Source organism: Macaca thibetana, chromosome 5 (assembly GCF_024542745.1).
Source record: "Macaca thibetana thibetana isolate TM-01 chromosome 5, ASM2454274v1, whole genome shotgun sequence".
NCBI lineage: Eukaryota > Metazoa > Chordata > Mammalia > Primates > Cercopithecidae > Macaca > Macaca thibetana.
Window position 1 is genome coordinate 98232510 of NC_065582.1, and position 27771 is coordinate 98260280.

The 27771-nt window shown below is 34.2% G+C and overlaps 1 protein-coding gene across 8 annotated transcripts in view; it reads right to left on the reverse strand.

Moving 5' to 3' along the window:
* Positions 1 to 27771, reverse strand: part of CCSER1 (coiled-coil serine rich protein 1) — a 1438304-nt gene that overhangs the window by 851123 nt on the left and 559410 nt on the right. For 6 of the 8 annotated variants that reach the window (XM_050790436.1, XM_050790437.1, XM_050790435.1 and 3 more), the window contains exons 7-8: positions 19866 to 19943; positions 5641 to 5700 (exon numbers count right to left, since the gene is read on the reverse strand). In XM_050790436.1, the coding sequence (XP_050646393.1) occupies positions 5641 to 5700; positions 19866 to 19943 (138 nt within the window). The remainder of the gene's footprint in view (positions 1 to 5640; positions 5701 to 19865; positions 19944 to 27771) is intronic. The other 2 variants (XM_050790438.1, XM_050790442.1) reach the window with 1 other exon arrangement.

Here is a 27771-nt window from a genome sequence, read left to right on the forward strand (position 1 = left end):
AACAATTTACTCATTCATCTATTAACAGTATATTATGTACTGGTTCTATACTAGGAACTGAAATAGGGAATATAAAGAATATAAAATATATCTGCCTTTAAGAACATCTGCATCTATTGGGAGATTTTAAATAAACATAATTACAATGTAATTTTATGGTTCCACATTAGAAGTTAGATTAAAGTACTTTGAGGCTTCAGGGAGGAATTCTCGTAGAGGAGGTGTCATTGAAGTGGGCACTAAATGGAAAGTACCAGTTTTCTAGGCATAGGAGATGGGAATATATACCAAAGATAAAAGACATAGCTTGTATAATTCAGCACAATGGAAATTCCTTTCTCTGTATTAATATGATAATCAATTAACCACTGAGGAGGAAAAGTATTGAACATTGCATATATTTACACAAGCAGCTCAATACTTATGGACAGAACAAAGGTTACTTGGTAAGAAATAAAATCCTGATCTTACACGTGTGATATTACTGACTGTGACAGGCAGAATAACACTTCCCGCCCCACTCAACAGATATCCATGGCAAAGGGGAATGAAAGACTTTGATGAAATTAAGGTAGCTAATCAGCCAACCTTGTAATAGTAGAATTTTCCTGGACTATCTGGATGGACCCAGTGAATCACAATGTTCCTTAAATGTCAAAAATGGGAGACAGAAGATGACTCAGAATCAGAGAGATGTAGCATGAGGAAGACTTGAGATAAGTCATTGGTGGTTTTGAAGATAGAAGGGGTCTACAAAGTCCAGTAATGCAGGCATCTTCTAGAAGTTCAAAAGGTAAGTAAACAAACTGTCCCTTATAGCCTTCAGAAAGAACTCAGCCAGGCCATCATATTGATTTTCTTTCCATGAGACCCATTTTTGACTTCTGACTTCCAGAGTTGTAAGATACTAAATGCATGCTGTTTTAAGCCAGCAAGATTGTGGTAATTTGTTACAGCAGCAATATGAAACTATTAAATAAACTATAATGTTTTAAGATATAGCAGTAGGTATATACATATATACACACATACATATAAATAAAATGTATGAATTTTTAGTACATATTTATGATAGTCTAGATCACTAGTCCTCAACCTTTTTGGCACCAGGGACTCGTTTTATGGAAGACAATTTTTCCATGGATAGGGGACTTGTTTCGGGATGAAACTGTTCCACCTCAGATCACTAGGCATTAGGTTAGATTCTCATAGGAGCACACAACCTAGATCCCTCATATGCTCAGTTCACAATAGGGTTTGCACTCCTATGAGAATCTAATGTCTCCACTGATCTGACAGAAGGCAGAGCTCAGGTGGTAATGCCTGCTTGCGCACCGGTCATCTCCTGCTTTGTGACCGGTTCCTAACAGGCCACAGACCAATACTGGTCTGTGGTCTGATGGTAGTGGACTCCTGCTCTAGATCATCTGTAAAGTCTATTATTTTAACATGAATATAGGTAATGTTCATCCTAGTTAGAGCATATGCAGATATAGATATCCAACAATAGTGTATAAGAAGTATTCATTTTTAAAATAAATTTTATTTGATCAGGGCCTCTTGATATCCTAGCAATTGACAAATTTCAAATAAAGTCCAAAACTCATTCTGTGGAATTCAAGCTCAAGAAGTAGAAAATATTCTTCATTTTGCATTTTATCACTTGCTAAATTTTGGACTACTTCCTGTACCTTACTTCTTGTACAATGGAGTCTAAGTTATTTATAAAGTTTACATTGTCCTTCACACCAAACAACTTTTTCCTCATCATACAGGCGACACATAACCGAATATATATAGTTTCTGTACCCTCAGAGTCTAGCACAAGGCCTTTGCTCTTTTAGCTGAGATTTCAGGACATTTGTCTCTCCTCAACTCCCAATACTTTGCACTTTTCCAGGCTGTTTGCAAATAAAACCAGTGTCATTGTTCCCATAGCTTTCCATAGTCAGAATAAAATATTCCCAGTCCCAGTACCTTTACATAAAATCTTATGCATAGGAGGACCTCAATCAATGGTTGTTACTTGTTCTGAATGACTCACCACATTCAAGAAAGTAACAGAAATGGTGAGAAATGAAACTTTTAAAACTAGTATCACTAAGTGACCAGGGCCCATGGGAAAGAGCAAGGAAAACGGGGAGAAAAAGGGGTAATGCTAACAAGAGAGTACACTATTGCCAGGTTTATTCCTGTGGGCATTATTACCAAAAATTATGACTAATCAGTCTTCAGCATGGTGTGGTAACTGGCATGGCTCCACTTTTCCACTTGGTTCTATTGTCAAAGTTTCTGTCTTTGGCAAAGACACTTATGGGAGAAAAGTGAGCTTAAGTTCTCTACTCTTAATTGTGCTTTGACAATTTTGCTCAGCATTTTTAAAGCTTCAGGCTTAAAGGTGGCTGCCAAAGTCTTTCTTGTTAAGCAGGGCCTAACTAGTCTAAATAAACCTTTATTCTTAATAGGAAGCATATGCAACATAATTTTAATTAAATAAATTTAGCCTACATGAATCAATGTTTGTTACATATTCTGACATAAGGCTTCCCATCAGATTTACTAAAGTAAAATAAACAATCTGAGGAAAAGAAGACGTGTTCATTACAAAGACATAAACTGACTGCTAATAGTATAACTGAAGACCTTCAAAGCAAACAGATAATTTCCTTAGCTGAGAATCTGACATCAACAGTTTCTCAGAATATTCAAATTATATCTATCTTCAAAATGTTTGCTATTATACTACTAATTATAATTTAACACTTTCATCTGGCAATTATTTACCTTCTAATTTCTGTGCTATGTATCAGCCACTATCCAAAGGACACACGTGTTTCTGCTAAAACACATTGTACCTTTCCTTCTTTCTTTTGGAATGCATTTTAAAGTGGTATTCATTATATTCCTAAGCTATTAAGAATATCTTTATTGTAGGCAAGACTAAATTGAATTATCTTGTTTACTCCTAATTATTATCCGAATTTTAATTTGTGCCATCAACATGCCAAGTTTTCCTAAGAAAACTATAAATAATAGAATATCTGCCAAATTACTTATGTGTGGTATGAAAACTACAGTGAAAAAAATGCTAAATTTATGTCTAAAAGAAATCAAAATATTTGTTTATTTTACTCATTTTATTGCATCTGTCAGCATGGCTACTTAATGCATCCATATAGTACAATAAAAACAATAGTTGAATTGTACATTTTATGAAACAAAAAATAACCATGTAAGCCCAATATCATTATAAAACACTTAAGTCTAATATTCTTTTAGTACTATAGAGTCACCAAGGAAAACATAATCATTTCCAAAGAATTTTATGCATGACAAAATTAATTGCACTTAATTCCTTACTACATTTTATTTGATACAACATGGTACCATTAACTGGGTGGCTTCTAAACCATTGAAATTTATTTTTTACAGTTCTAGAGGCTGGGAAGTTCGAAATCAAGGTGTCAGAAGATTCAGGGGTTAGTGAGGGCTTTCTGGTTCACAGACAGCAATCTTCCAAGTCCTCACATGTTGGAAGGGATGAGAATATTTTCTGAGACCTCTTTTATGAGGGCACTAATAGCATTCATAAGGGCTTTATACTAAGGCCCTAATCATAGTAATAGGTTTGACTTCCTAATACTGTAACATTGGAGGTAAAAATTTCAAGCTGAATTTTTGGAGAACATCAATTTTCAGTCTATAGCACGTATATTGATATGATTCAACCTCTAAAATAAAATTCAATAGTTATTTAAGTGGAGGATATGGTTTGGCTCTGTTTCCCCACCCAAATCTCATGCTGAATTGTAATTCCCAGTGTTGGAGAAGGAGCCTGGTGGGAGGGTGATTGAATCATGGAGACAAACTTCCACCTGCTCTTCTTATGACAGAGTTCTCCCAAGATCTGGTTGCTTGAAAGTGTGTAGCACTTTCCCCTTCTCTCTCTCTCTCTTTGTCTCCCTCTCCTTCTGCCATTTGAAGACATGCTTGCTTCCCATTCACCTTTCTGCCATGATTGTAAGTTTCCTGAGGCCTACCCAGGCATGACTCATGTATAGCCTATGGAACTATGAGTCAATTAAACCTATTTCCTTTATAAAGTACTCAGTCTCAGATAGTTCTTTAAAGCAGTGTGAGAATGGACTAATACAGTAGGCAATTTCAAAATACAACAGACGGAACTATTGCCAGAAAAACTGAACTCATATTGAGTCCATATTTGACAGCTTCTCATATTCATGGTCTATCTCAAATGAGCACATTAATAATAAATCATAGCCTTGAATTTTACCTGGGTTACTAAGTTCTTATTTTAAAAAATGTGTTCATACCTATAGGTAAACTGTGAAATAATATTTGAAATGATGTAAAAAACAATAAAAATGAGTATAGTATTCACATGAAATGATAATACTAAAGTAAGAAATCAACACTGAAGTGCTGTACATGAGATCAGTTGCCTAAATTATCATTGATAATGATATTATATCAAAAATATAACAGTGTAAATTCCCAGTCAGATTCAGTATCTGATGTATATATCACATATTTTAAAATCTTAATATCGGTGTGAACAAGAATGATGGTGTGATTATTACCTCTGCTATTATCTCATACCAAGGTTTTTCAAATTGTTGAGAGCAACAGGTGTTCAGGAACAGAACATCATTCAACTGAATACATGTTGGTTTCAACTGTTTTCAAATAAAACTGCCCTGGCATCTTTTGACAGAACAAATGTTTCAGTGATGCCAATCTACTCTGGATTCTCAAACCAAGATTGAGGTTATAATGACTCAGTTTCTTAAAATTCTTTTTGTTTGAAGAAACATACATATTTTTTTCCTTCCCTATAATTAAGGCCTTTATTGGCTGTAAAATTTTGCTAGCAATAGTTCAATATCTATCCTTTACATACAAATTAATTCAGAAAAATTCCCATGTTCTGTACCTGAACTCTACCACAGTATTCAAGCTTATCCTACAGAATCCTCACTTTGGCCAATTAAGGAATGCAATCCAAATGTATATATCCTTCAGATTTCCAGGGCCCTGTTTAACTCAGTGATATACAAAGTGAAGCCTTAAATTTAATAATCCAAGATATTATTTTAATAGATTCTCAGAAAATTGTGTACGCAAAATTTCTTAAATGAATTATTTGATTAAAGTAAGCAAAACAGACTATGACCCAATATCTGAAGGCATGGTAAAATAAGCCATTTTACAAAGAAAAATTTCTATTAGTACTACTTAAAGAACCCCAAAACAGGAGAAATCCAAGACACCAACCCGGAAAAAATGAAAAACTAAATGAGATTTGAATTTAAGACAGAAAATGAATGTGTGAACTATAGAAGGGAGAGGAGGTATGCCATTATTTTTAGTATGTATTAATGTTGACAAGTTCTTTATCTTGTACCAACCTTTCTAAAATGATTTGGACAGTGTGTGAGAAGAATTTGAACAGCAATATGAAGCTAATAGACAATATGAAAGTATTTGCTAATATTTTCCTACTGAAATATTTTTCCCAGAGGTCTACTATGTCTCAGAGATATCGCATATCTTTTAACGCAAATTAAACAAAATTCATTTTGACTTTAATTTATGTAAAAATAATTTTATTTGTCTTACCAGGATATAATTCTCATTTTTCTTGCTATGTGAGCATTCATCATCCATCAGTAATGCTGTCTGCAATAGTCAAATAATAGGTATACTATTTATTCTAAATTTATCTTGACTGAACCAAGAGAAAAAAATATTGACAACAAATAATACTATATAAACATATATATAAAGTCTTGTTTAGTAGTTGATATCTTAATTTAGAATTTACTTGCAGTGTTTTTAAACAGAATTTTGTAAAACACTTTTTAAAAACATAATTCTTTGAAGTTAATTCAAATATGGTGACATTTAATGGAAACTTCCAAACTTAATGGAAATTAAAATAGCATTGAGGGATATAGTGAGGAAGGCGGAGCAATACGGCTGAATAGAAGCTTCCAGAAATCATTCCCCCCAACCAGGAACAACAAATTGAACAACTCTCCACACAAGAAAGCACCTTCATAGAAACCAAAACTCAGGTAAGTAATTACAGTACCTGGTTTTAACATCATATAGAGGAAAGAGGCACTGAATAGGGTAGGAGAGACAGTCTTGAATCACCTACACCACCCCTCCCCTATTCCCCAGCAGTAGTCAGCCACCGGCCATGGAGAGAGAATCTGTATGCTTCAAGGCGGTACAGTGCAGTAATTGTGGAACTTAGCACTGGAATACAGTGCTGCCTGGTCACAGTGGAAAGTGACTCAGGGCAGAACTCAGTTGGTGATCATGGAAGGAGCATCTAGACCAGTCCTAGCCAGAAGTGAATTACTCATCCCAGCAATTGGAAGCTGATTCCAGTAAGCCCTGCCACCATAGGCTAAAGAGCTCTGCGGTCCTACATAAACTTGAAATGCAGTCTAGGGCATAAGGACTGTAATTCCTGGGCAAGTCCTGGTGCTGAACTTGAAGTCCATGAAGCTAAGGTGCAAATGACCCAGTGAGACACAAGCTGGGGTGGCCAAAGGAGTTTCTGCATCAACCCTCCCCCAACTCCAGGCAGCACAGCTTGAAACTCTGGGAGAAACTTCTCTCTGCTTAAGGAGAGGAGAGGGGAAAGTAAAGAGGACTTTGTCTTCCAACTTGGGTATTGGGACAGCCACAATAGAATAGGGCAACAGGCAGAGACCTGAGGCCCCCATTTCAGGTCCTAGCTCCTGGTTGACAATTCTAGATATACCCCAGGCTAAAGGGAACCCACTGCCCTAAAGGGAAGGACCCAGTTCTGGCAGGATTCATCACCTGCTGACTAAACAGCCCTTGGGCTCTAAGTAATGAGCAGTGGCAGGCAGGCAGTACTCACTGCTGGCCTTGAGTGAGACTCAGAGCTACGCTGGCTTCAGGTGTGACCCAGCACATTCACAGCTGTGGTGGCTATGGGTAGAGTCTCCTGCTTAGAAAAAGAGAGGAAGGAGTAAATGGGACTTTTTATTGCAGCTTGTACCAGCTCCACCATAGTAGGGAAGAGCACCAAACAAGCTCCTGGGGTCCTGGATTCCAGGCACTGGCTCCTTGATGGCATTTTTGGACCTGCCCTGGGCCAGATAGGAGCCCACTTCTCTGAAAGGAGAGACTCGGGACAAGCAACATTCACCATAAGCTGACAAAAGAGCACAGGGCCCTGAGTGAACAAGAGTAGCCAGGCATTGCTCACCCTGGGTCTGGGGTAGTGGTGGCTACAGGGAGAGAGAAAGTCAGTACCATGAACAGAAGAAAATAAGCCTGGCTGGATTCACCACGTGCTAATTGTAGGGCCCTTGGACTTGAGTGAACACAGGTGATAGCCAGGCATTGGTCACAGTGGGCCTTGGGAGGTCACAGTGGGCCTTGGGAAGACACAGTGCTGTGTTGGCTTTGGGTTGAACGCAGTTTGGTCCCAGTGAGGTGGCAACAGGGGTGCTTGTGTCGCCCTTCCCCCAGCTCTTGGCAACTCAAAATAGTGGGAGAGACTATGTTTGGGGGGAAGTGAGAGAAAATAACAAGAATCTCTGTATGTTAATACAAAAAAATTTTCCTGACCCTAGCCAAGAACCAAGGCAGTACCCCTATGAGTCTGCAAGATGACAGCTTTACTGGGCGTGGGGTGCCCTCTAATGCAGATATGGCCACAGTAACCAAAGACATATCACAGCAGCAAAGTGCCTTTGAATACCTAGAAAGCCTTCCTAAGAAGGATGAGTTCAAAAACAAGCCCAGACTGCAAAGACTACAATAAATACCTAACTCTTCAATACCCAGACACCAGACACTGATGAATATCCACAAGCATCAAGACCATTTAGGAAAACATGACCTCACAGAAGAAACTACATGTGGCACCAGTGGCCAATGCTGAAGAGAAAGAGAGATATGTGATCTTTCAAACAGAGAATTCAAAATAGTTATTTTGTGGAAACTCAATGAAATTCAAGCTAACAAATGGAAAGGAATCAATCTATCACATAAATTTAACAAATAGATGGAAATAATTTAAAAGAATCAAGCAGAAATTCTAGAGCTGAAAAATACAATTGAAATACTGAAAAACAGATCAGAGTCTCAGAAGAACTGATCAAGGAGAATAAAAAAGTAGTGAGCCTGAAGACAGGCTATTTGAAAATACACAATCAGGGGAGATAAAAAGTAAAATGAAGCACACCTGCAAAATCTAGAAAATAGCCTAAATGGGGCAAATCTAAGCATTATTGGCCTTAAAGAAGAGGTAGAGAGACAAACGAAGGTATGGACAATAACACAGTACTTCCTAAACCTAGACATAGATATAAATATTTAAGTACCTAAAATTTATAGAACACCAAGCAGGTTTAACCCAAAGAAGACTATCTCAAGACATTTAATAACTAAACTAAAAAAGGACAAGGATAAAGAAAGGATCCCAAAAAGCAGCAAGAGAAAAGGGACAACATACATTGGAGCTCCTGTATGTCTGGCAGCAGGCTTTTCAGTGGAAACCTTACAGGCCAGGAAAGAATGGCATTACATATTTAAAGTGCTGAAGGAAAAAACCTTTATCATAGAATAGTATATCTGACAAAGATATCCTCAAACATAAAGGAGAAATAAAGATGTTCTCAGTCAAACAAAAGACAGAGATTTTGTTAAAACCAAACCTGTCCTACAAGAAATGCTAAAGAAAGAGAATTCTTCAATCTGAAAGAAAAGGATGTTAATGAGCAATAAGAAATCACCTGAAGTTACAAAACTCACTGGTAATAGTAAGTACACAGAAAAACACAGAATATCATAACACCATAACTATGGTATGTAAACTACTCATATCTTGGGTAGAAAAACTAAAAGATGAATGTAACAAAAATAACTAAAACAACTTTTCAAGACATAGTATAAGATATAAATAGACACAGTAAAAAGTTAAAAAGTTGGAGGATGAAGTTAAAGTGTAGGATTTTTAATAGTTTTCTCTGTACTTGTTTGTTCATGCAATCCATGTTGTCATTGCATTTTAAATCTATTGTTTAAAAAAATGGGTTATAAGTTGTTACTTGCAAGTCTCATGGTAACCTCATATCAAAAAACCCACAGCAGATAAAGAAAAATAAAAAGCAAGAAATCAGAACATACCACCAGAGAAAATTACCTTCACACAAAAGAAAACAGCAAGGGAGGAAAGAAGGAAAAAACAACCAGAAAACAAAATAGGAGTAAGTAGGAGTAAGTACTTACTTATTAATAACATTGTTTATGTTGTAAATGAATGTAAATGAAATAAACTCTCCAATTGAAAGTCATAGAGTAGCTGAATGGATAAAAAAAAAAAATGACCTAATAATCTGTTTCATACAAGAAATACACTTTACCTGTAAAAACAAATATAGACTGAAAATAAAGGGATGGAAAAATACATTCCTTGCAAATGCAAACAAGAGCAGGACTAGCTATACTTATATCAGAAAAAAGTAGATTTCAAGACAAAAAATATAGAAAGACACAAAGAAGGTCATTATATAATGATAAAGAGGTCAATTCAGCGAGAGGATACAACTGTAAGTATATACATACCCAATACAAGAGCACCCAGATTTATAAAGTAAATATTATTAGAGCTAAAGAGAGAGATTAACTCCAATACAATAATACTTGGGGACTTCAACATCCCACATTCAGCATTCGACAGATCATCCAGAAAGAAAATCAACAGAGAAACATTGGATTAATGACTTAAATCTAAGACCTAGCTATCAAAGTACTAAAAGAAAACACTGGGGAAACTCTCCAAGACCATGGACTAGACAAGGATTTCTTAATTAATACCCCTAAACCACAGTCAACCAAAGCAAAATTGGATGAGATCACATCAAGTTAAAAAGCTTTTGCACAACAAAGGAAACAATAAAGTGAAGACAAACTCACAGAATAGGAGAAAATGTCTGAAAACTATCCATTGAACAAGGAATTAACATCAGAATAAATCAGGAGCTCAAACAACTCTATAGGAAAAAAAAAATTAACAATGCAATTGAAAAATGGCCAAAATATCTGAATAGACATTTCTCTAAAGAATACATACAAATAGGAAACACATATATCAAATGGTGCTCAACATCACTAATCATCAGAGAAATGCAAATCAAAACTACAATGAGATATCATCTCATCCTTGTTAAAATGGTGTTTATCCAAAAGGCAGGCAAAATAACAAATGCTTGGGGGAGTGAAGAGAAGGGAACCTTCATACACTGTTGGTGGGAATGGAAATTTGTACAACTACTATGCAGTACAGCTTGGAGGTTCCTCACAAAACTAAAAATAGATGTACAGTTTGATCTATCAATCCCACAGCTAGATATATTCCCCAAAGAAGGGAAATTAGTATATTGAAGAGATATCTGCACTCCCATGTTTATTGTAGCACTATTCATAGCAGTCAAGATTAGTAAGTAATCCAAGTGACTATCAACAAATGAATGGATTAAGAAAATGTGATACATGGTCGGGCGCGGTGGCTCAAGCCTGTAATCCCAGCACTTTGGGAGGCCGAGATGGGCGGATCACAAGGTCAGGAGATCGAGACCATCCTGGCTAGCATGGTGAAACCCCGTCTCTACTAAAAATACGGGAAACTAGCCGGGCGAGGTGGCGGGCGCCTGTAGTCCCAGCTACTCGGGAGGCTGAGGCGGGAGAATGGCGTAAACCCGGGAAGCGGAGCTTGCAGTGAGCTGAGATCCAGCCACTGCACTCCAGCCTGGGCGACAGAGCGAGACTCCGTCTCAAAAAAAAAAAAAAAAAAAAAAAAAAAAGAAAATGTGATACATATACACAATGAATACTATTCAGTCATAAAAAAGAATTAGATGCTATCATTTGTAACAACATGGATGGAGCCTGAGGTCATTATGTTAAGTGAGATATGCCAAGGAAAGTAAGACAAATTATACATGTTCTTACTTATTTATGGGAGCTAAATATTATAATAATTAAACTGATGGAGATAGAGAACAAATTAATATACAGTGCTTAGAAAGGCCCACTTGCAAGATTAGCCACTGGTTGGTATATAAGAACTTGACTGACTGGTAACCAGAGTCCTACGTGCATATAAAGATTTCCATAAATGGTAAGATTGGCTCACTGTCCCTAAGTAGTTTGTACAAACAATATTTGTACAATATTGTTTACATTAAATACCTGATTGCTTCTGGGAGTTTAGAATATTGATATATACCTAGGTACAGGGTTCCTACATAATAAGCCCCCAGGAAAATCCTTTGGTGCTGAGTTGGCTAACAGCCTTTACTGGGCAGAAACATTATATACATGTCCTGTATTTACATTGCTGGTAGAGGAGAGTGTGATCTTTGTTGAATTCCGTGTCTTCTTACAAATCTCTGAATGTAGGGGTAGTCTTAGGGACCGTCGACACACCCTGGAACTGCTAAATCAATAGAAAGATGTGGAGGTGAAGCTGTGTATTTCTGGTCTAGTCCTAATTAGACTGTCATGTTTTCCTTTCTTTTCCTCTGGAACATGCACCCTAGGGGAAGCCAGATATCATAAAACAAGTCTAATTATCCAAAACCAGCATACTGTGAGAAAGCTCAAGCTAGTCCATGGAGAGGCTGAGGACAGAAAGAAGGAGGCAGAAGTAGAATAGAGCAGTGTGTGTGTGTGTGTGTGTGTGTGTGTGTGTGTGAGAGAGAGAGAGAGAGAGAGAAATCCCAGTAGGTACAGTGTTTCCAGCCCAGCACCAGACTTGTGAATAAAGGAATTATCCTGGGAGTCTACCTCACTTGAGTCTTCAGACGACCTCATTCTCCACCTCAGTCTAACTGTACCCACTTTAAAACCCTACATAAGAACTGCCCAGATGAGTCCGGTCGACCTACAGAATCATAAATAACAACAATAAATTATTATTTTAGACTGACAGGTTTTGAGATGGTTTATTACTTGGAATTACATGAGTGTAACTATCATTTTGTATTACATTAATCAAAAATAATTGCTTTAAATATACATAGTATAAATAATAGATCCCTCTTAAAATTTATTCCCATTAGAGAACCACAATGATGCCATGTTTACTTAAAATTATTTTTATAAAACACATTGATTCCTTAAATATATACCTATTGCATGGTTTTATATTCAAAATTCATCAGCTATCCCTCAAAGAATTTTTTTGCCTGCTTATTTCTTCCCCTATATATTAATGAATCATATTTCTATACCATAATTATTGATTCATCAGCATCCATCCCAAATTATGTTTAGTTTTACCTACGTGCTTTCAGTTATCTGACAAATAAAATATATTACCAGAAATTAGTATTACTTGTAGGACTGAATATTAGCCCTTGCAAAACCAACATCATCTGCCATTTCACAATTACCGCCTCACTACTAACACAATTAAGCCAACCAAACAAATAAGATTTTACTAATCTCTGTATCATGCTATCTATTTATTTGTAACATCAGAAAGTTACCTAAAGGGTAAAAATAGGAAAACATTAAAAAATTAGTATCACAAATTATCTTTGACTTTGTTCTTTTAGGATATTCTACATACAATATATTAACAAATTCTGCTGACCCAACATTCAAAATATACTCAATATTCAATCAATTCTTATCCCCTCAACTTTTACCACTCCAGTTTAAGCCATCATAATCTTTCAACTATAGAAGCCTTGACTTCCTTCTTCTACCATGTCCAGTAATGCCTGTATCTACACAGAAACCAAAGCAATAGTTTAACAATAGTCTGATTATGTCATTCTTTTTTTCGACAAACACTCCAATGGCTTTTCATCATATGTGAAATAAGATCTTAAGAATTTATCATGACATACTAGACCTTTTATGATAAGATTTCTCTGTGACCTAAACTCGTATTACCTGTCTCTTCATTTATTCTACTCGAAACACAATATCTTCCATTCCTGAAAAGACCGAGTATTCTCTTGCTTTTGCAGTTGTTATTCTCAGGTTTCTTCCCATAAAAACATGAGTGCCTTTCTCCCTTTCTTTATTATGGTCTATACTAAAATGTTCCATAATCAAAGTGGCCTTCCTTGGCCATCCTTTTTGAAACACCAGCTCACTCCAGTGCCACTTTCTATCCTTCATATTCCGCTTTACTTTTCATCATAACATTTATCACATTACCTGACATTTTATATATATATGTTTGCTGGTTGTCTATTTCTTCTCCCAAGAACCCAAACACCATTAATGCAGGGATTTAGTCCGTGTTGTTGACATCAAAATACCAATGCCTTAGAATATTACTAAGAACATGGTAGGTACTTGATAAATTGATTCATTAACAAATTCTTGAATGCATAGATGACTTAGTAAAAAATTATCAGAAATGCAGAAATATACCATAGTGGGCTCTTCCAGGGATATTTAAAAAAAGCGATTTCTAATACTAAGAGAGATCATTACATTCAATAAATGAAAAGGAACAATAAAAACTCTCTCATACACACATAAAAATAAATCTATGCAGGATACACAACAGACGATGTTGTGAAGGTCATGCCAAAATTTGATCTCTTTTAGAGTCTCCAAATGTGTTCTTTTATATAATGATATATTTAGACAAAATAAATTGCAACTACTCACTATGTTGATTTTATAACATATAAACAAGTAAAACAGCAGCAGCGCTTTGTTCACAACGAGTGTTTCCCCAGTATTCTAAAGTGGTTAAATAACACTCCTTCACTGGAAGGTATGCTTTTAGGAGGTTACCAGGTTACGTTACCGTGGAGGTTTGGATAACAAAAGAAAAAATTGCTATGGTGTATTCCTGATAAAGAGATATCATATGTTCATTTTTTTTTTTTTTTTTTTTTTTTTTTTTTTTTTTTTTTTTGAGATGGAATCTCACTCTGTCGCCCAGGCTGGAGTGCAGTGGCGCGATCCGCGCCCACTGCAAGCTCCGCCTCCTGGGTTCACACAATTCTCCTGCCTCAGCCTCCCAAGGAACTGGGACTACAGGTGCCCGCCACCATGCCCGGCTAATTTTCTGAATTTTTAGTAGAGATGGGATTTCACCGTGTGAGCCAGGATGGTCTCGATCTCCTGATCTCCTGATCTCCTGATCCACCCGCCTCAGCCTCCCAAAGTGCTGGGATTACAGCCATGAGTGACCACGCCCGGCCAATATATATATATGTTCTTATTGCTACAGAAACTATTATGTATTTTTTTCCAAGTAGTGTCCCATTATATTCACCAGTTTTCCCTCAAGACAAATTCATTATATCTACTCCTTCTCAAAATTAAGGAACATTTCCATTAATCATTTTTCATAAGAGGAATCTGATATGTGAGCTCAACTGAACACTCAAGGGTATAAAATAAATAGCACGACTTGTAGAAATAAATGTTAAACTGGAATCTTCATCAAAGTAAATAATTTATGTTTAAAATATATTTCTTTCATATTTGAAAATAAGGTAGTAGGGGTTCAGTGGCAAAATTTCTGCCTTACATTATTTATAAGACTTTCTTGCATTGAACTTGGAGATCTTGCATACATAAAAATAATAATCAACACTTATATATGGGTTACTATGTGCTATTGTAGACACTTTGCATTTATTAACTTAACCTTATAAGAACCTAATTAAGAAGTAATTGCTGTTATTATTTATAAATAAGATATTTGGACACAAAATAACTGGCTCAAGGTCTCATATAGCTAGAAAGTGGCAAAACTGGGGTTCAATCATCCCAGGCAGTCTCCTAATTAGACTACATTGCTTCTAATGCCCCCAATTCTCTTTTCTGCTTTATTAAAAATAAACATTGCTTTAAAAATAGAAATAAGTGGTCATTACAGAAACTACAGAAATTTTTTCTTAAAACAGTATGATCCATCCAGAGTTGAAGATTGATAATTCTATATTTACTCCATCTTTTTTCTACACACTTTATTTTATACAATAGGGAGCAAACTGTGTGTTACTACATACTACTAATTCTTGAATCTAGGCTCTATGGTCACGTAAAGTTAAGCATCATTTTTATTGCTTAACATACCAGTATTTCATGGTAGAATACACGTTTTTAAATAATAGGGATAGGGTCTCCCTATGTTGCTAAGGTTGGGCTCAAATTTCTGAGCTTAAGCGAACCTCCTACCTCAACTTCCCCAAGTGCGGGAATTAGAGGGGTGAGCCATTACACCCAGCCTACCAAAAAAAAAAAAAAAAATTGAAACAATTTATTTATTTCTCTGCTTCCTCCTTTCCATCCTCTGCTTAAGCAAAGTGGCTCTGTGCATATTAAACTTAGGTTTATGTCATGGCAGAAGAATCTTCAGACACAATTCTATTCCTAAAAAGTACAACAAAGAGTTTTTTCTTGTTCTTATTCTTGTTATTGCTTTTTCAGTGCATTTAAGGAGAGAAGGAACATCTCTGAGGGAAGCTTGGAGTTTCTTTAGACTAAAGAGTAATAACTAGGGATGAAGAAAAGAAGTCAGAGAACCTTGGATTTCATAAGAAGAGACCCAGGAAAGAAGCAAGTGCCACACTGTCAGTTCCTCGGGACTGTGGCCATACCTCGGAGAGGGTGGTGCCATTGTGCATTCTAGGTACTGTGACAATCCCACTAGGCATTCCAGGAATGCAAACATTCCAGGGAAGCAGTAGTCAATTGGCCAAGAAATGCACTGAATTACATTTGTTTGTTTTAAATTTTGATCAAGGATTGGTGAATGGAGGATATTCCTCAATGCCTTTTTGCACTTTTGAAGCACAAAAGTCTTCAGAAGTCCAAAGAACAATAGAAGTGTTTTTTTTTTTTTTTTTTTTAATTTCCTGCTGAATTTATCACAGGATAAATGTAATACAGTACAGTAGGATAAGATGATTTCCTAACATATCTAATCAAAAAACATTAAGTAGGAAAAAAGACTAAAATGTAGCCACCATGCTTCATTAAAGTACAAATAAATTCAAAAACTGATGAACATGATTAGCAAGAAGAACATGGCTCATGATAAACTGTACTTTTATGGAGGGTCAGGAACAATGAGCCAGCTTTAACTTCAAGAGTGTTAGTTCCAGAAATGGATTCAGGCTGCTAATAACTGCATATGTACAAAAAAATTGAAAGAGTCATCCTACTAAAGAACAGTAAAATGTAGTGGTTTGAAGCCATCTTCGGTGTGGTGCAATTTACCACGGCTAACAAAGGGAGATGGCAGGCAGATGAGATGGGAAGTGATTCAATGTTTGCAAGAAATTAGGGAGAATGCCAGAGGGAAAAGATAGAAAAGGATAGAATGAGCACATTAAAATTAACGTCAATTTTGTTCAGGTTTACTCCTCAGAAAACTATAAAAAACTTATTGGCTAAGCAATCCGCTGTTTTTCATCACAGCAATGTCTCGCTTTAATGATCTTGAACTTTTATGATTCTGTTGTTGATGTTTGATAACATTTTGTTCCTACCTAAGCAAAATTGGTTATCCTTTGGCTCTTCTATAATGATGTAGTGGCATGTGTCAGATCATATGTATGTACAGTTGATATAATGCTGAATATTCTATTAAAAAACAACAAAAACTAGAGGTTATAATTTGCCTTTTGTTTCCAAATAGATGCTCATAACAATAGTTTATAAAGGTAAAAGAATTTGACACTTCTTATAAAAGAAACTTTTTAGAACCAAGCATCCTAGAAACTCCTCAGTATCAAGAGGCTGCCCAGGAAATCTGGAGTTTATTATGTGTAGTATATGTGGAAGATTGTGAATTATACACTATCTTCTATACAGGAATACAGTCAAATGCATTCATCACCTGGCATGAATATAGTAGGAATGGTGATGACTGTGGTGACCTGGAGTTCATGTGCTCTGTCTAGATGGAGAAAGCCTTCTCATCTCTTGTCAAGTAGTTCTATTTACAATGAGATACACAAAGTTTTCAGATTTTTCAATTGTTTAAGACAAAGTTGGATGAACTTTTGTGTGAAATGTCCTCAGTTTTGAAAGGATAGCCACACCAAACAAACCACTTTAGCAATGGTTTTTAAACAGTAAACACGAGTTTAGCAGGAACTGAACCATAGTGTGGGGGAATAGAGAAGTGGGTATGTATGTGGGGCTTAGACTATCTTTCAGTGCAGATCATTTTTATTTACTTGAAAGAATGGGCTCCAATATTAACAAAATTGAAAAATGCTGCCATATTGGAAAAAATAAACATTTGATTCCAACAAGACTGAATTACCATTTTAAATTCATGTATCTCTGAAGTTTAATCTACCTTGGGATAGTCCCTAGGATGCCATCTTGTTTTCTTCCATACTTAGTTTAATAGCTCTTACTATGGTACATTCTTAACAATAGCCAATTTCTCATCTAACATTCAAGAATAAAGGCATGGGTATTAGTGGGAAAGTATTCATTTTTTATAAAAAAATTACCATTTGTCTTTATTTCAAACGATGTGGTTGAAATCAACTTAATCTGAATGTCTTTCTAAAGGTAATGCTTAAAGAAAAACATGCACCTTGATAAACATACCAGCCAAAACAATGTATCTTCCTCCAACTGTTCTGAGTGCTTCCAAAACTGACCAAGAAAGTGGAGGAAATACCTTTCTTCTAGTAATCTAATTACTTCCCAGAAGAAAAAGGAAAGTCAAATACCTCAATCACCCACCAATATTAGAAGAAGTTTTGCTCTTCTAATATTAGGGTGGATTGTGATGGGGTTGAGTGCTGAAATCACCGTATCTTAGAAAAGTAAGTTAAGAGGTTAAGAGGATTAATCTAACACTAACATGAAATATCATGTCACATCCATGGGGAATAGGTGAAAAAGACAACCTTTTATTTTCTAGTTACCTAGCTATTCAAATATCATAATTTTTATCAAAGTTTTAGACATATGAATTATAATATCAGACTTTTTCAGAATATGGTTACAAGAAAACTTAAATGTCTTCTATGTGTTATATAATTCTCAACATATCCTTGAAATTACAATGCTTTATACTCTTAAGATTCTGTTCAAAATAGTTCTATATATTTTGTGCTTATATAACATTAAATGAGTATTGCATTACTCATTTACATAATGGCAATTTATAAACTAAAAATGAAAGCAGCAGAAAAAGTTTTAGTTCATAATTTTGAATTTTAAGTTTAGATACTTATAAACACTAGAGGGATAATTTTATAGGTAGTTAAATATTTTGAAAAGATATAGGCAATACTCCTTTCACAAAAGAAGTAAATTAAAAGTCACTATAAATATGTTGTCCATCAAAAGACAATATTATATATTATAAGAACTTGGAAGTTTTAATTTCCTTAGAACAATTTGCATTTACCCCAAAACTATTGATCTCTCAGAACCAGTTAGAGAAACTAACTAAAATAATTGTATTTATATTAGCTTTATGTCAGCAGATTCTGAAATATGTCTAACCTTTTTTAACTTCTGTTAAAAAATACATTAATTTTCAAAGACTGTAATCATTGTCAATATATTAAAAAGAAAAAATGGTTTCTGGTGAAGTTTGGAGGATTCAACCAAAATCTTGTTACAGATATGCTTCTTTGGTAAATTTGTTCCACATACCATAAAATGGTAACATCAAACTTTGTAGTATTAGTATTATTTTCTCATTTATCTGTATAATAATAAAGAATGTTTCAATAAATAATATAATCAGAATATCATTCCGTATTTAACAATTAGCAGGTATAGAAAGGGACTTCTAACAAATATTTGACTCTCATTAAGCAAAAAAGGATCCATAACTAGAAAAGTAAATACTCTTATTTGAATTCATAGCCTTCTATAATTATCATTTCAACAAGACAGCAATACTCAGTATATGAAAATCCATGCCAGCAACTGTACTAGGTATAAGCAATATAAACTTGAATAAGATACAGTCCTTATATGAAAAATAAAAAAAACATAATTGTATGTTAAAATACTACAATCATAAATGCAATAATCTTAAAATGTGCACCTGTCTTTAAACAAAACTATACTGAAATAAGTGCACTTAAGTACATCATCCCAACATTTTAAGTTTTTTCCTCAGGCTCTTGAGAATTGTTTTTATTTATAATAATACCAATAATATCTAAATACCCCAGTAAAAACATAAAATAGTTGATCTACAAGCTTTGGCTTAAATGGAAACATCTAATCTTAAGTGACAAAACAAGACTTCATATTTGTTATGTATATAGCCTCCCAAACTGAAAAAAAATGCCACCAGTCATACCACATACTTATTTTCATATTTACTTGAATATTTATTAAATACAATACGTTTGGTGGAATGATTCCATATTTCAACTCTTGATTTTGACTCTTATTTTAAAAGGATTATATCATTAATTATTGGTAACCTAGCATTGCTAATGAAAATTTAACCACTAGATGAGGGCTGAATATTTCCTTCTACCCCTATGAATTATATTAATATAATTAATATAAACAAAATATGTAAAACCTCTAACTCATGTGAATCAACCTATTACAATAAAACCCCACCATTTACATGTAAGACAAACAATCGTCCCATAAAGCAGTAATTTTCATTCCAAACCTTTACCTTTAGTTAGCAATAGAATGACAATAGAACACACACACGAAAAAATGATTTTAAGATTTGAAATCAGGGCTTTGAAGATTAAAGCAGTTCACTTCACCATCTACACATAAACTATTTTAAACTATTTATTAATTATCCTAAAATTTTTATAAATAATGCTTTCTTGTTTATTTTTTACCTTGAAAGGCACTGGCTCTTCGGTAAGAGGACTAACAGGAAGTGACGTGGTACTGCTTGCTGGACTCATGTCCGTACTCTGCAAGGACAGTGAAATTGAAATAAATAAGGATTGTTTTGTAGTCATTTTGACTATTCATAATTTAGAAAAAATAAATAAATAATTAAAATAAATAAATAAGTAAAATATGAATGCAAAAATACCAAATTTAATGTTGATTTAATCATAAGTATATAATAAATCATTCCTTATATAGAAACAATTATCTGGGAAATTAGTCAAATTATCACTCTCAATGTATATTTTAAGTGCATTTTATCAAACATGATGGCCATTTTTTGTGTTAGGGTGGTATTTATTATCATCATTGCTTAATTAATATTTAACCTTTTTTTAAATTAAACTGTAGCTGTAATAATTCATTATGTTGCTATTTCAATGTATTTCAGACTGATTTTCAGACATGTATTACAGTTTTTCTTCTATAAAGATCTAAATCATTGCAACCATTTTTTCATTATGTAAACCAATCTGCCACAATATACAATTACAAACTGAAAAAATATTAAATTTTTAAAATTCCTAAATTCATAGCCCCTGACATTTTACCTTTCTTTTATTCTGCTAAACAAAAATGTAAGAATAAAAGATTTACACAAATGTAAGAGAATGCCTGGATTATTGCTAATGGCTGTTTTTCTAGTCTTTTAAAAATACAAAAATTAAAACTTATTTAATGTGAGATTAGCCTAAAAAAGAGATACCAGTTAGAAGTTCATCATTAATTTGCTTTTCTAAAAGCAAGAAAAAGATACTAATAGTAGGTAGCAACAGAAGTCATTTTATTATATTCTTAACACAGTCTCTCTGAGGGATTCTCCCATATGCAAATAAAACAAAAGAAAATAAAACATTGAAAAGAATATATACCTACATTTTCAGCTTGGTTTCTAAATATATGTGCAAACCCACAGAAATTTTGCAGTGAAGATTAAAACCAAAGAATGAATTCACCTCAAGTGAGATAAGGATATAAATAGACAAGTTTGACTCACTTAAGTTTCAGCAAAAGAACGCATTCAAAGCATAGGTGCTACCACAGTTACTTATTCTTAGAAACTTTCTATTCAAAGATTATTTTCAATTCACTGTATTCGTATGCACAATAAACTGGACATATTTTAAATATCCATTAAGTTAGGACTACTTATGACTCCCTAGTCCAGAAACCAAGGATAAGAACTATAAACACAGGAACCAAGATATTCAGCATAATGTTAATTTAACACATACCACACCTATTTTGGAAATTGATATAAGGCAGTGCATTGAGTAAAAACATCTAAAGAGGGAAATTAGGTAAAAATTGGACAATAATTTACTAAAGGAAGTAGGAAAATACATGCACCAGATAATTGAGGTGAGTTAGTTACTGACTTTAATTTCAAAATTTTTCCGGAGTTCTACACCATTTATTTGATCAAAACCAGGAAATATTATGAATTGCTGACTCTCGCTCTCTGATTATATGACATAATAGAGAAACAAGGCTGGTCTTGCTAACTAATTACCGCAGGATGTTAACATAAGACATGAATGAAGCTTTATGCTGAAAAACACGGAAAAAAGACTCTTGAGCTACTTCTCTTAAAGTTGGATTTCTCACAAGAATTTAAGCAAGGGACAGGACACAGTTCATTCATAGTTGAATTATCTGATATTTACCTGTAGTATAGACAGCCTGCATAGCTTACTAAAGCATCATACCCTCAAAAATTATATATTTAGGAGACATAGATGACATTCATTTGTAGAAATTGAAAAGCCTGGATCACAGTCTTTCCAATGAAGGTTTAATTTTCATAAGAACATGAGTGCAAAGTCAAGGTTCATGGTAAACTTCTTTAAAGGTTGAGGTTTCCCACAACTTTCCAGACATTAATGTATAATTCAAAGGATAGTAAAAAGCAGACTCCAAATTTTACGTTATGTAACACTGATTCTTTGAATGTCATTCTAAGAGAAAATTGTGTTCTAGCTATAATTTTCAAATCAATCTTAAAGTGTGACACCTTAATTCTACTGTTCTGAGGACATATTGAGATAAATATTTTAAAAAAACAAATCCATCTCATATGACAACATCTGATAAACTGTACTTAGTTATCAAGTTGAGAAATACATAAAGTATTTTCACGCTTATCCTACTGTTTTCCCATTTGCTTTTCAGTGATCTGTAATTTAGGTGTCATTCCAATTTGCTTATTCTTTTAGATAAAATACTATTGTAAACCTTCTGAAGATAAGTCTTATCCATATTTCATATTTTAATCCATTTACTCTTCCATTCAATAACAGCAATAATGATACAATTTAATATCTAAATGAAATACTTAAGTTACATTTGATGTTTTAAAAGCTGATGATTTTGTTAATCCACAACTTTCTTCAAAAAATATTCTGTCAGAATTATGGCTTCATCTGCTTTTGATAGATTCCAAATATAGCAATATATGTAACTATATATATATATCCATATATGTAACCACCACCAATATCAGATGCAGAACATTTTCGTCACCTCAAAATGTTCCCTCATGGGCCTCTGTATTCAACTATCCCCATCCCTGCTCCCAGGAAAAATGGTGTGCTTTCTGTTACTAGTCTACTTTGGGCTGCTCTAGAATTTCATATAAATAGAAGTGTATAGAAGTGAATTCTTTTGGGTCTGGCTTATTTCACTCAGCAAAATGATTCTGAAATTCATTATGTTATATTGGTGCATATTTCAGTAGTCTATTATTTCAAAATTTTGTGTAGTATTTCATGATGGACAGAAATTTGCTTATCCACTCACTTACTGATGGGATTTGTATTGCTTCCTGTTTGGGGCTCTAATGAAAAAAACATGCTGAATATTCATATATATATCTTTTTTTGGACATGTGTTTTAATTTATCTTTAGTAAATACTTGACAATGATATATCTGGGTCTTCTGGCAAATTTATATCCTGTATTATGTAAATTTTATAAGAAACTGACAACTGTTTTCCAAAAGGATTGTAATATTTTGCACTTCCACTTGCACTGTGTCTTGGAAACATTGGTGTATCAGTCTTTTTTAAAAAATTAGGCATTTTATGGCTGTGCAGTGGAAGCTCATTGTGGTTTTAACTTTCTCTTCCATGGGTTACTAATGATGTTAAGCATCATTTCATGTGCTCATTAACTATAAGCATATCTCATTTGCAAAGAGTATTAAAATATTTTGCCAATTTTTATCATTGGATTATTGGATACAAATCCTCTGTCATATATGTTTATTACAAATATTTTTACCCAGTTTGTGGCTTACCTTTTTATTTTCTTAACCATATATTCAAAAGGGCCAAAGTTTTCTAAACTATTTGTTTTTTTTTTTTTTTTTTTTTTTTTTTTTTTAAGCTTGCTTTTTATGGTGTGTGCTTTTGGTGTTTTACCTAAGAAATATTGGCCTATCAATCACATTCTCAAGGATTCTCTCTTATGTTTTCTTCTACTAATCTTTCACTTCAATACATATGGGCAAAAGATAGCAGGATCAGAGATTTATTCTTTGAAGATGCTTTTCCAGTTTCTTGGTATACAATAAACATTAAATAATCCTTATACTACATGCGTTCTAGCACAAGATTTTCATAGGTTAATTTGAATTTTAACAAGTAATCTCAGATATTTTAACCACTCTTTCTCATTATATGAAAGTCTTATATTTACTCATGTCTTCACTATCATTATAATAAACTTAAAAAATGGATTTATTATCTGTAGGGAGGGTAAGAACGCTTTGCTATAGTACTGAAATGTGTAAAGTAATATTCAAGACTCTCATCAGAGTGGGTTATTATGAAACTTCCCAGGAAGATAATTAGGAGAAGGAGAGAAGTGAAGTATTTAGTTGGGAAGGAGAATAGAAATACCAAGAGAAACAATGTTTCTATTACCTCAGAGACTGGTTCTCTTACCATTGGACTCATCTTTGGCCCTGAGCAAAAAGAATGAGCAAGCAAACATTAAACAAACAAACAAACAAAAAATCTATTTTAAATAAAATCCCAAGAGACAGACGGGAAATACTACCCTTTGCTTCAGAAATTTCAATGGAATAAACTATGATCTAAGCACACAAAGGTTCCTGCAAAACACCATGCCACCTTATCATATTCAAATCTGCAATACGGCGTTGGTGAAGAGCAGATATCCACAGGCTAAATGAAAATGACACCATACTAAAGGAAAACAACAGCAGGAGGAAGACTAGAACTTCTCTTAGCTCCTATGTGATAGCTCCTTAAAATATACATGAATAACCAAGGACAATTTATCAATAAATTGGAAAAAGCAGATAAGTGATCTCATTGAAATCTCCAAACTCACCTATCTTTGTACTAACTTAAAGTCAATTAATAGAAGTCATTGTTGATGAGAAAAAATAAGTATACAAAGTTTATTAACAACAACCACAATAAAACCCAAGTGAAAAGTAAGACTTGCAAATCCTAAGAGTTGGTCTACCTCAAAATAAATAATGTGCATGAAAGAAAATATTTTTTGTTACACTAACAGCAACTTTTTTTCTCAAGTTAAATTCAGACAAAAATTTGGGAAAATGGTATATCATCTGTTACTATAAACAATGATTTAAATGTTTAGTTTGAAAATGTGATCATGCTCAATGGACACTGCTTAATTGACATTGGGCAAAGTACATAGTTGAGAGCTTTGAAACTCAATATTCTGTCACTAAAAAAGCAGAGAAACTGAAGAATAAGAGGCACTATTAATAATCAGAAAATAAAGTTGACATTTTGAGTGTTACATCTTCTCATAACTGCTACTATTATACTTACTATTGATAAATACAATAGTGTACTCGTTTTAATAGCATTGGGAAACACAGTATTCTCTTCTTTATTTTGATGTGAAGAAAGGAAGAACTCTCAATTAATTAAAAAACCATTTGTCATTTGGTACTATCAATGTTCTGTGCATACAATTTCCAAGTCAGCCGTGTGTATCTAACAATATAAAATTTAAAATTTAAATTCATTTTTGAAATATAGTTAACTGATTCATAAGTTAGGGAGTTAATTTTTAATCCATGAAAATGAGATAACCTTTTATAAGTATTATAAATATTTTATTGTATAAGCCTTATTATGTTTTTCTTCTGATTCGGAGGAAAATGTATTAATTTTATTGAATAAAATATCCTTACTAACACCCAGTGCCTAGATCTTGTTTTTTTTCTAAAAAAGAAACCAGGGCTCCTAGGAGAAATGGCTGATTCCAAGTCCAGGATGGGACAAGAAATGCACAAGATGCACAAGATGATTCTGGAGCATCCTTTTGTACCATAAAGCAAGGAAGTACTCAAAAAACAAAAGAACAGGGGTATGCCAAAGAGACAAAGAACAAAGAAGTCAACACGAAAGAGCTTCCAAATGCCAAATCTGGAACAATTCAAATAACAACATAAATAACATACTACAAAGTATAACTAAAAGTATTAAAACAATGAGCAAATAAATCGGGAGAAGAGACACATTTTTTCAGAAAAATTCCAAATCAGCAAATGAGAGACGAGACAAATCTTTTTTTCAGAAGAATTCCAAATAATTCATTTAGATAGTTCTCTTCAAGAGATGAAACTTAACACCCTATTCCCACCCTCAAGCTGCACTGAATGACTTTCTTCCAAAGTGTAATGTGTGAAAAAAGGAAAACGTAACTTCACAGTGGAGAAACCCAGCACACGCTACCTCAGCCAAGTGATCATGTAGACAGCATGAACGTTGTATAATGTGAAGAGAGGGATCCTTCACATCTATGGTCTTCTACCCTCAAACCAATGGCTACAGTCTAATCATGAGAAAAATATCAGACAAATCTAAATTGAGAAATGTTCTGCAAAACCCTAATCAGTGTTTAACAAGAAAAGTGTGAGAAACTTTCACAGCAAAGACATGGCGAACAACAATAATAAAACAGTGGTCCTCAACCTTTTTGGCATGAGGGACCGTTTTCATGGAAAACAATTTTCCACAAAGTGGGAGAGGGATGATTTAGGGATGATTCAAGTACATGACATTTATTATGAACTTTATTTCTATTATTATTACATTGTAACATATCATGAAATAATTATACAACTCACCATAATGTAGAATCAGTAGGAGCCCTGATCTTGTTTTCCTGCAACTAGATGTCCCATCTTGAGAGGGATGGGAGAATGTGACACATCATCAGGCATTAGAATCTCATAAGGAGCATTCAAACCTTGCATGCGTAGTTCACAATAGGGTTAGCGCTCCTAAGGGACTCTAATGCTGCAGCTGATCTGAAAGGCAGGTGGAGCTCATTTGGTAATGCCAATGATGCGGAGCAGCTGTAAGTACAGCTGAAGCTTAGCTCACTTGCCCTCCGCTCACCTCCTGCAGTGCAACTCCTGGCCACGGATTCGTGGCCAGGAAGTTGGGGAGCCCTGTAATAAAGTATCCTGAATGTGACTCGGGAATAACAAAAAGGACATTAAGGAAAACTGTTGAAACCCAAATACATTGACCAGTTGAGTTAATAGTAATGTACCAATAATGTTTTTTTTAAGTTGTGAGAAATGTACTCTGCCAAGGTTGGATGATAACAATAGGGGAAACTCAGGAGTTTATGGGACTCATCTGTGCTGTCTCTGCATATTTTCTGTAAATATAAAACCATTCCCCAATTAGAAGTTTATTTTAAAAATTCTTCATTAGCAATATAACCAGGCTATTCATTGTTGTAATACATAATAGTCATTTACTCATAGCCTCTGAGTTTTTATCAGGGCTTTTAAAACTTTCATCAAAATAAATTTTGACAGAACATTTTATTGAGATGCAAAATCTCTCCATCAGAGAACCTTTAATCTTCTGTTAAGTTCTCCCAGAAAAGCTGATGTTAAATTGTTTTGCATACTTTCATGTTCCATATGGGAATGCTGAAGGAAAGCTTCAGCCATATAAAATGATCTATTTGTTTGGGTACTGTTAAGGTGCTTGGTAGAGTGAATTTGCATTATTAATATTTACTGAATGCTGTAATTCCATAGTACAGATCCATTAATTATGCCTCCCCTGAAAGCATGATTAATGGATCTGTCCTACGGGATTAAAGTTTATTGATAAGGATTTCTTGAAGTGAAACATGATCAATTGGGCTGAAATCTTCTGAGTACACAAAAAGATTTAAGGGTAAGTGAAATATTTTAATTTTTTAAAGCCATTAGGGTAAATTCTATAATGATTTTCTAGACCTAATAAAATTAAATTTTCCCCTTTTAAATGTGTTAACTAATTTGAGGATGTATTCTCATAGTTGTAAATTTACACAGAAAATATATACACATGGTTTAGTATATTGCTGCTTTAATAATCAATGGTGTTATTACTGATAAAGCATATAATTTTTATTTCTATAGTGTAAATGGGCTATTTTTCTTAAAAATATCTTTCTTTTTTAAGACATGTCAATTTTCTGTGAAAATTCAGTCGTTTAGTCATTCAGCCATTCAACAAGTATTGAGTACACATTAAAATTCCCTGCTCTTAGACTTTAAGTTTTGCTATGATTGTTCCCATTGGCAAGACCTGGTTAGGCTTGCTGTTGGCCCAAGAACTTAGTAAGAAAGGGAATATAGAGTATCTAATTGTGACACAGAAAAACATCTCATATATATACACACACACACACACATATACATATTAGTAGGCAGATTTTCAGTCTCTAATGTGTGTCCTTCACTAGTTATACCTGCAAAAGGCAAGAAGCCAAGAGGCCTGGACTCCTCCAATCCAGGGTGCTGACAGGCACAATTACAGGCATTCT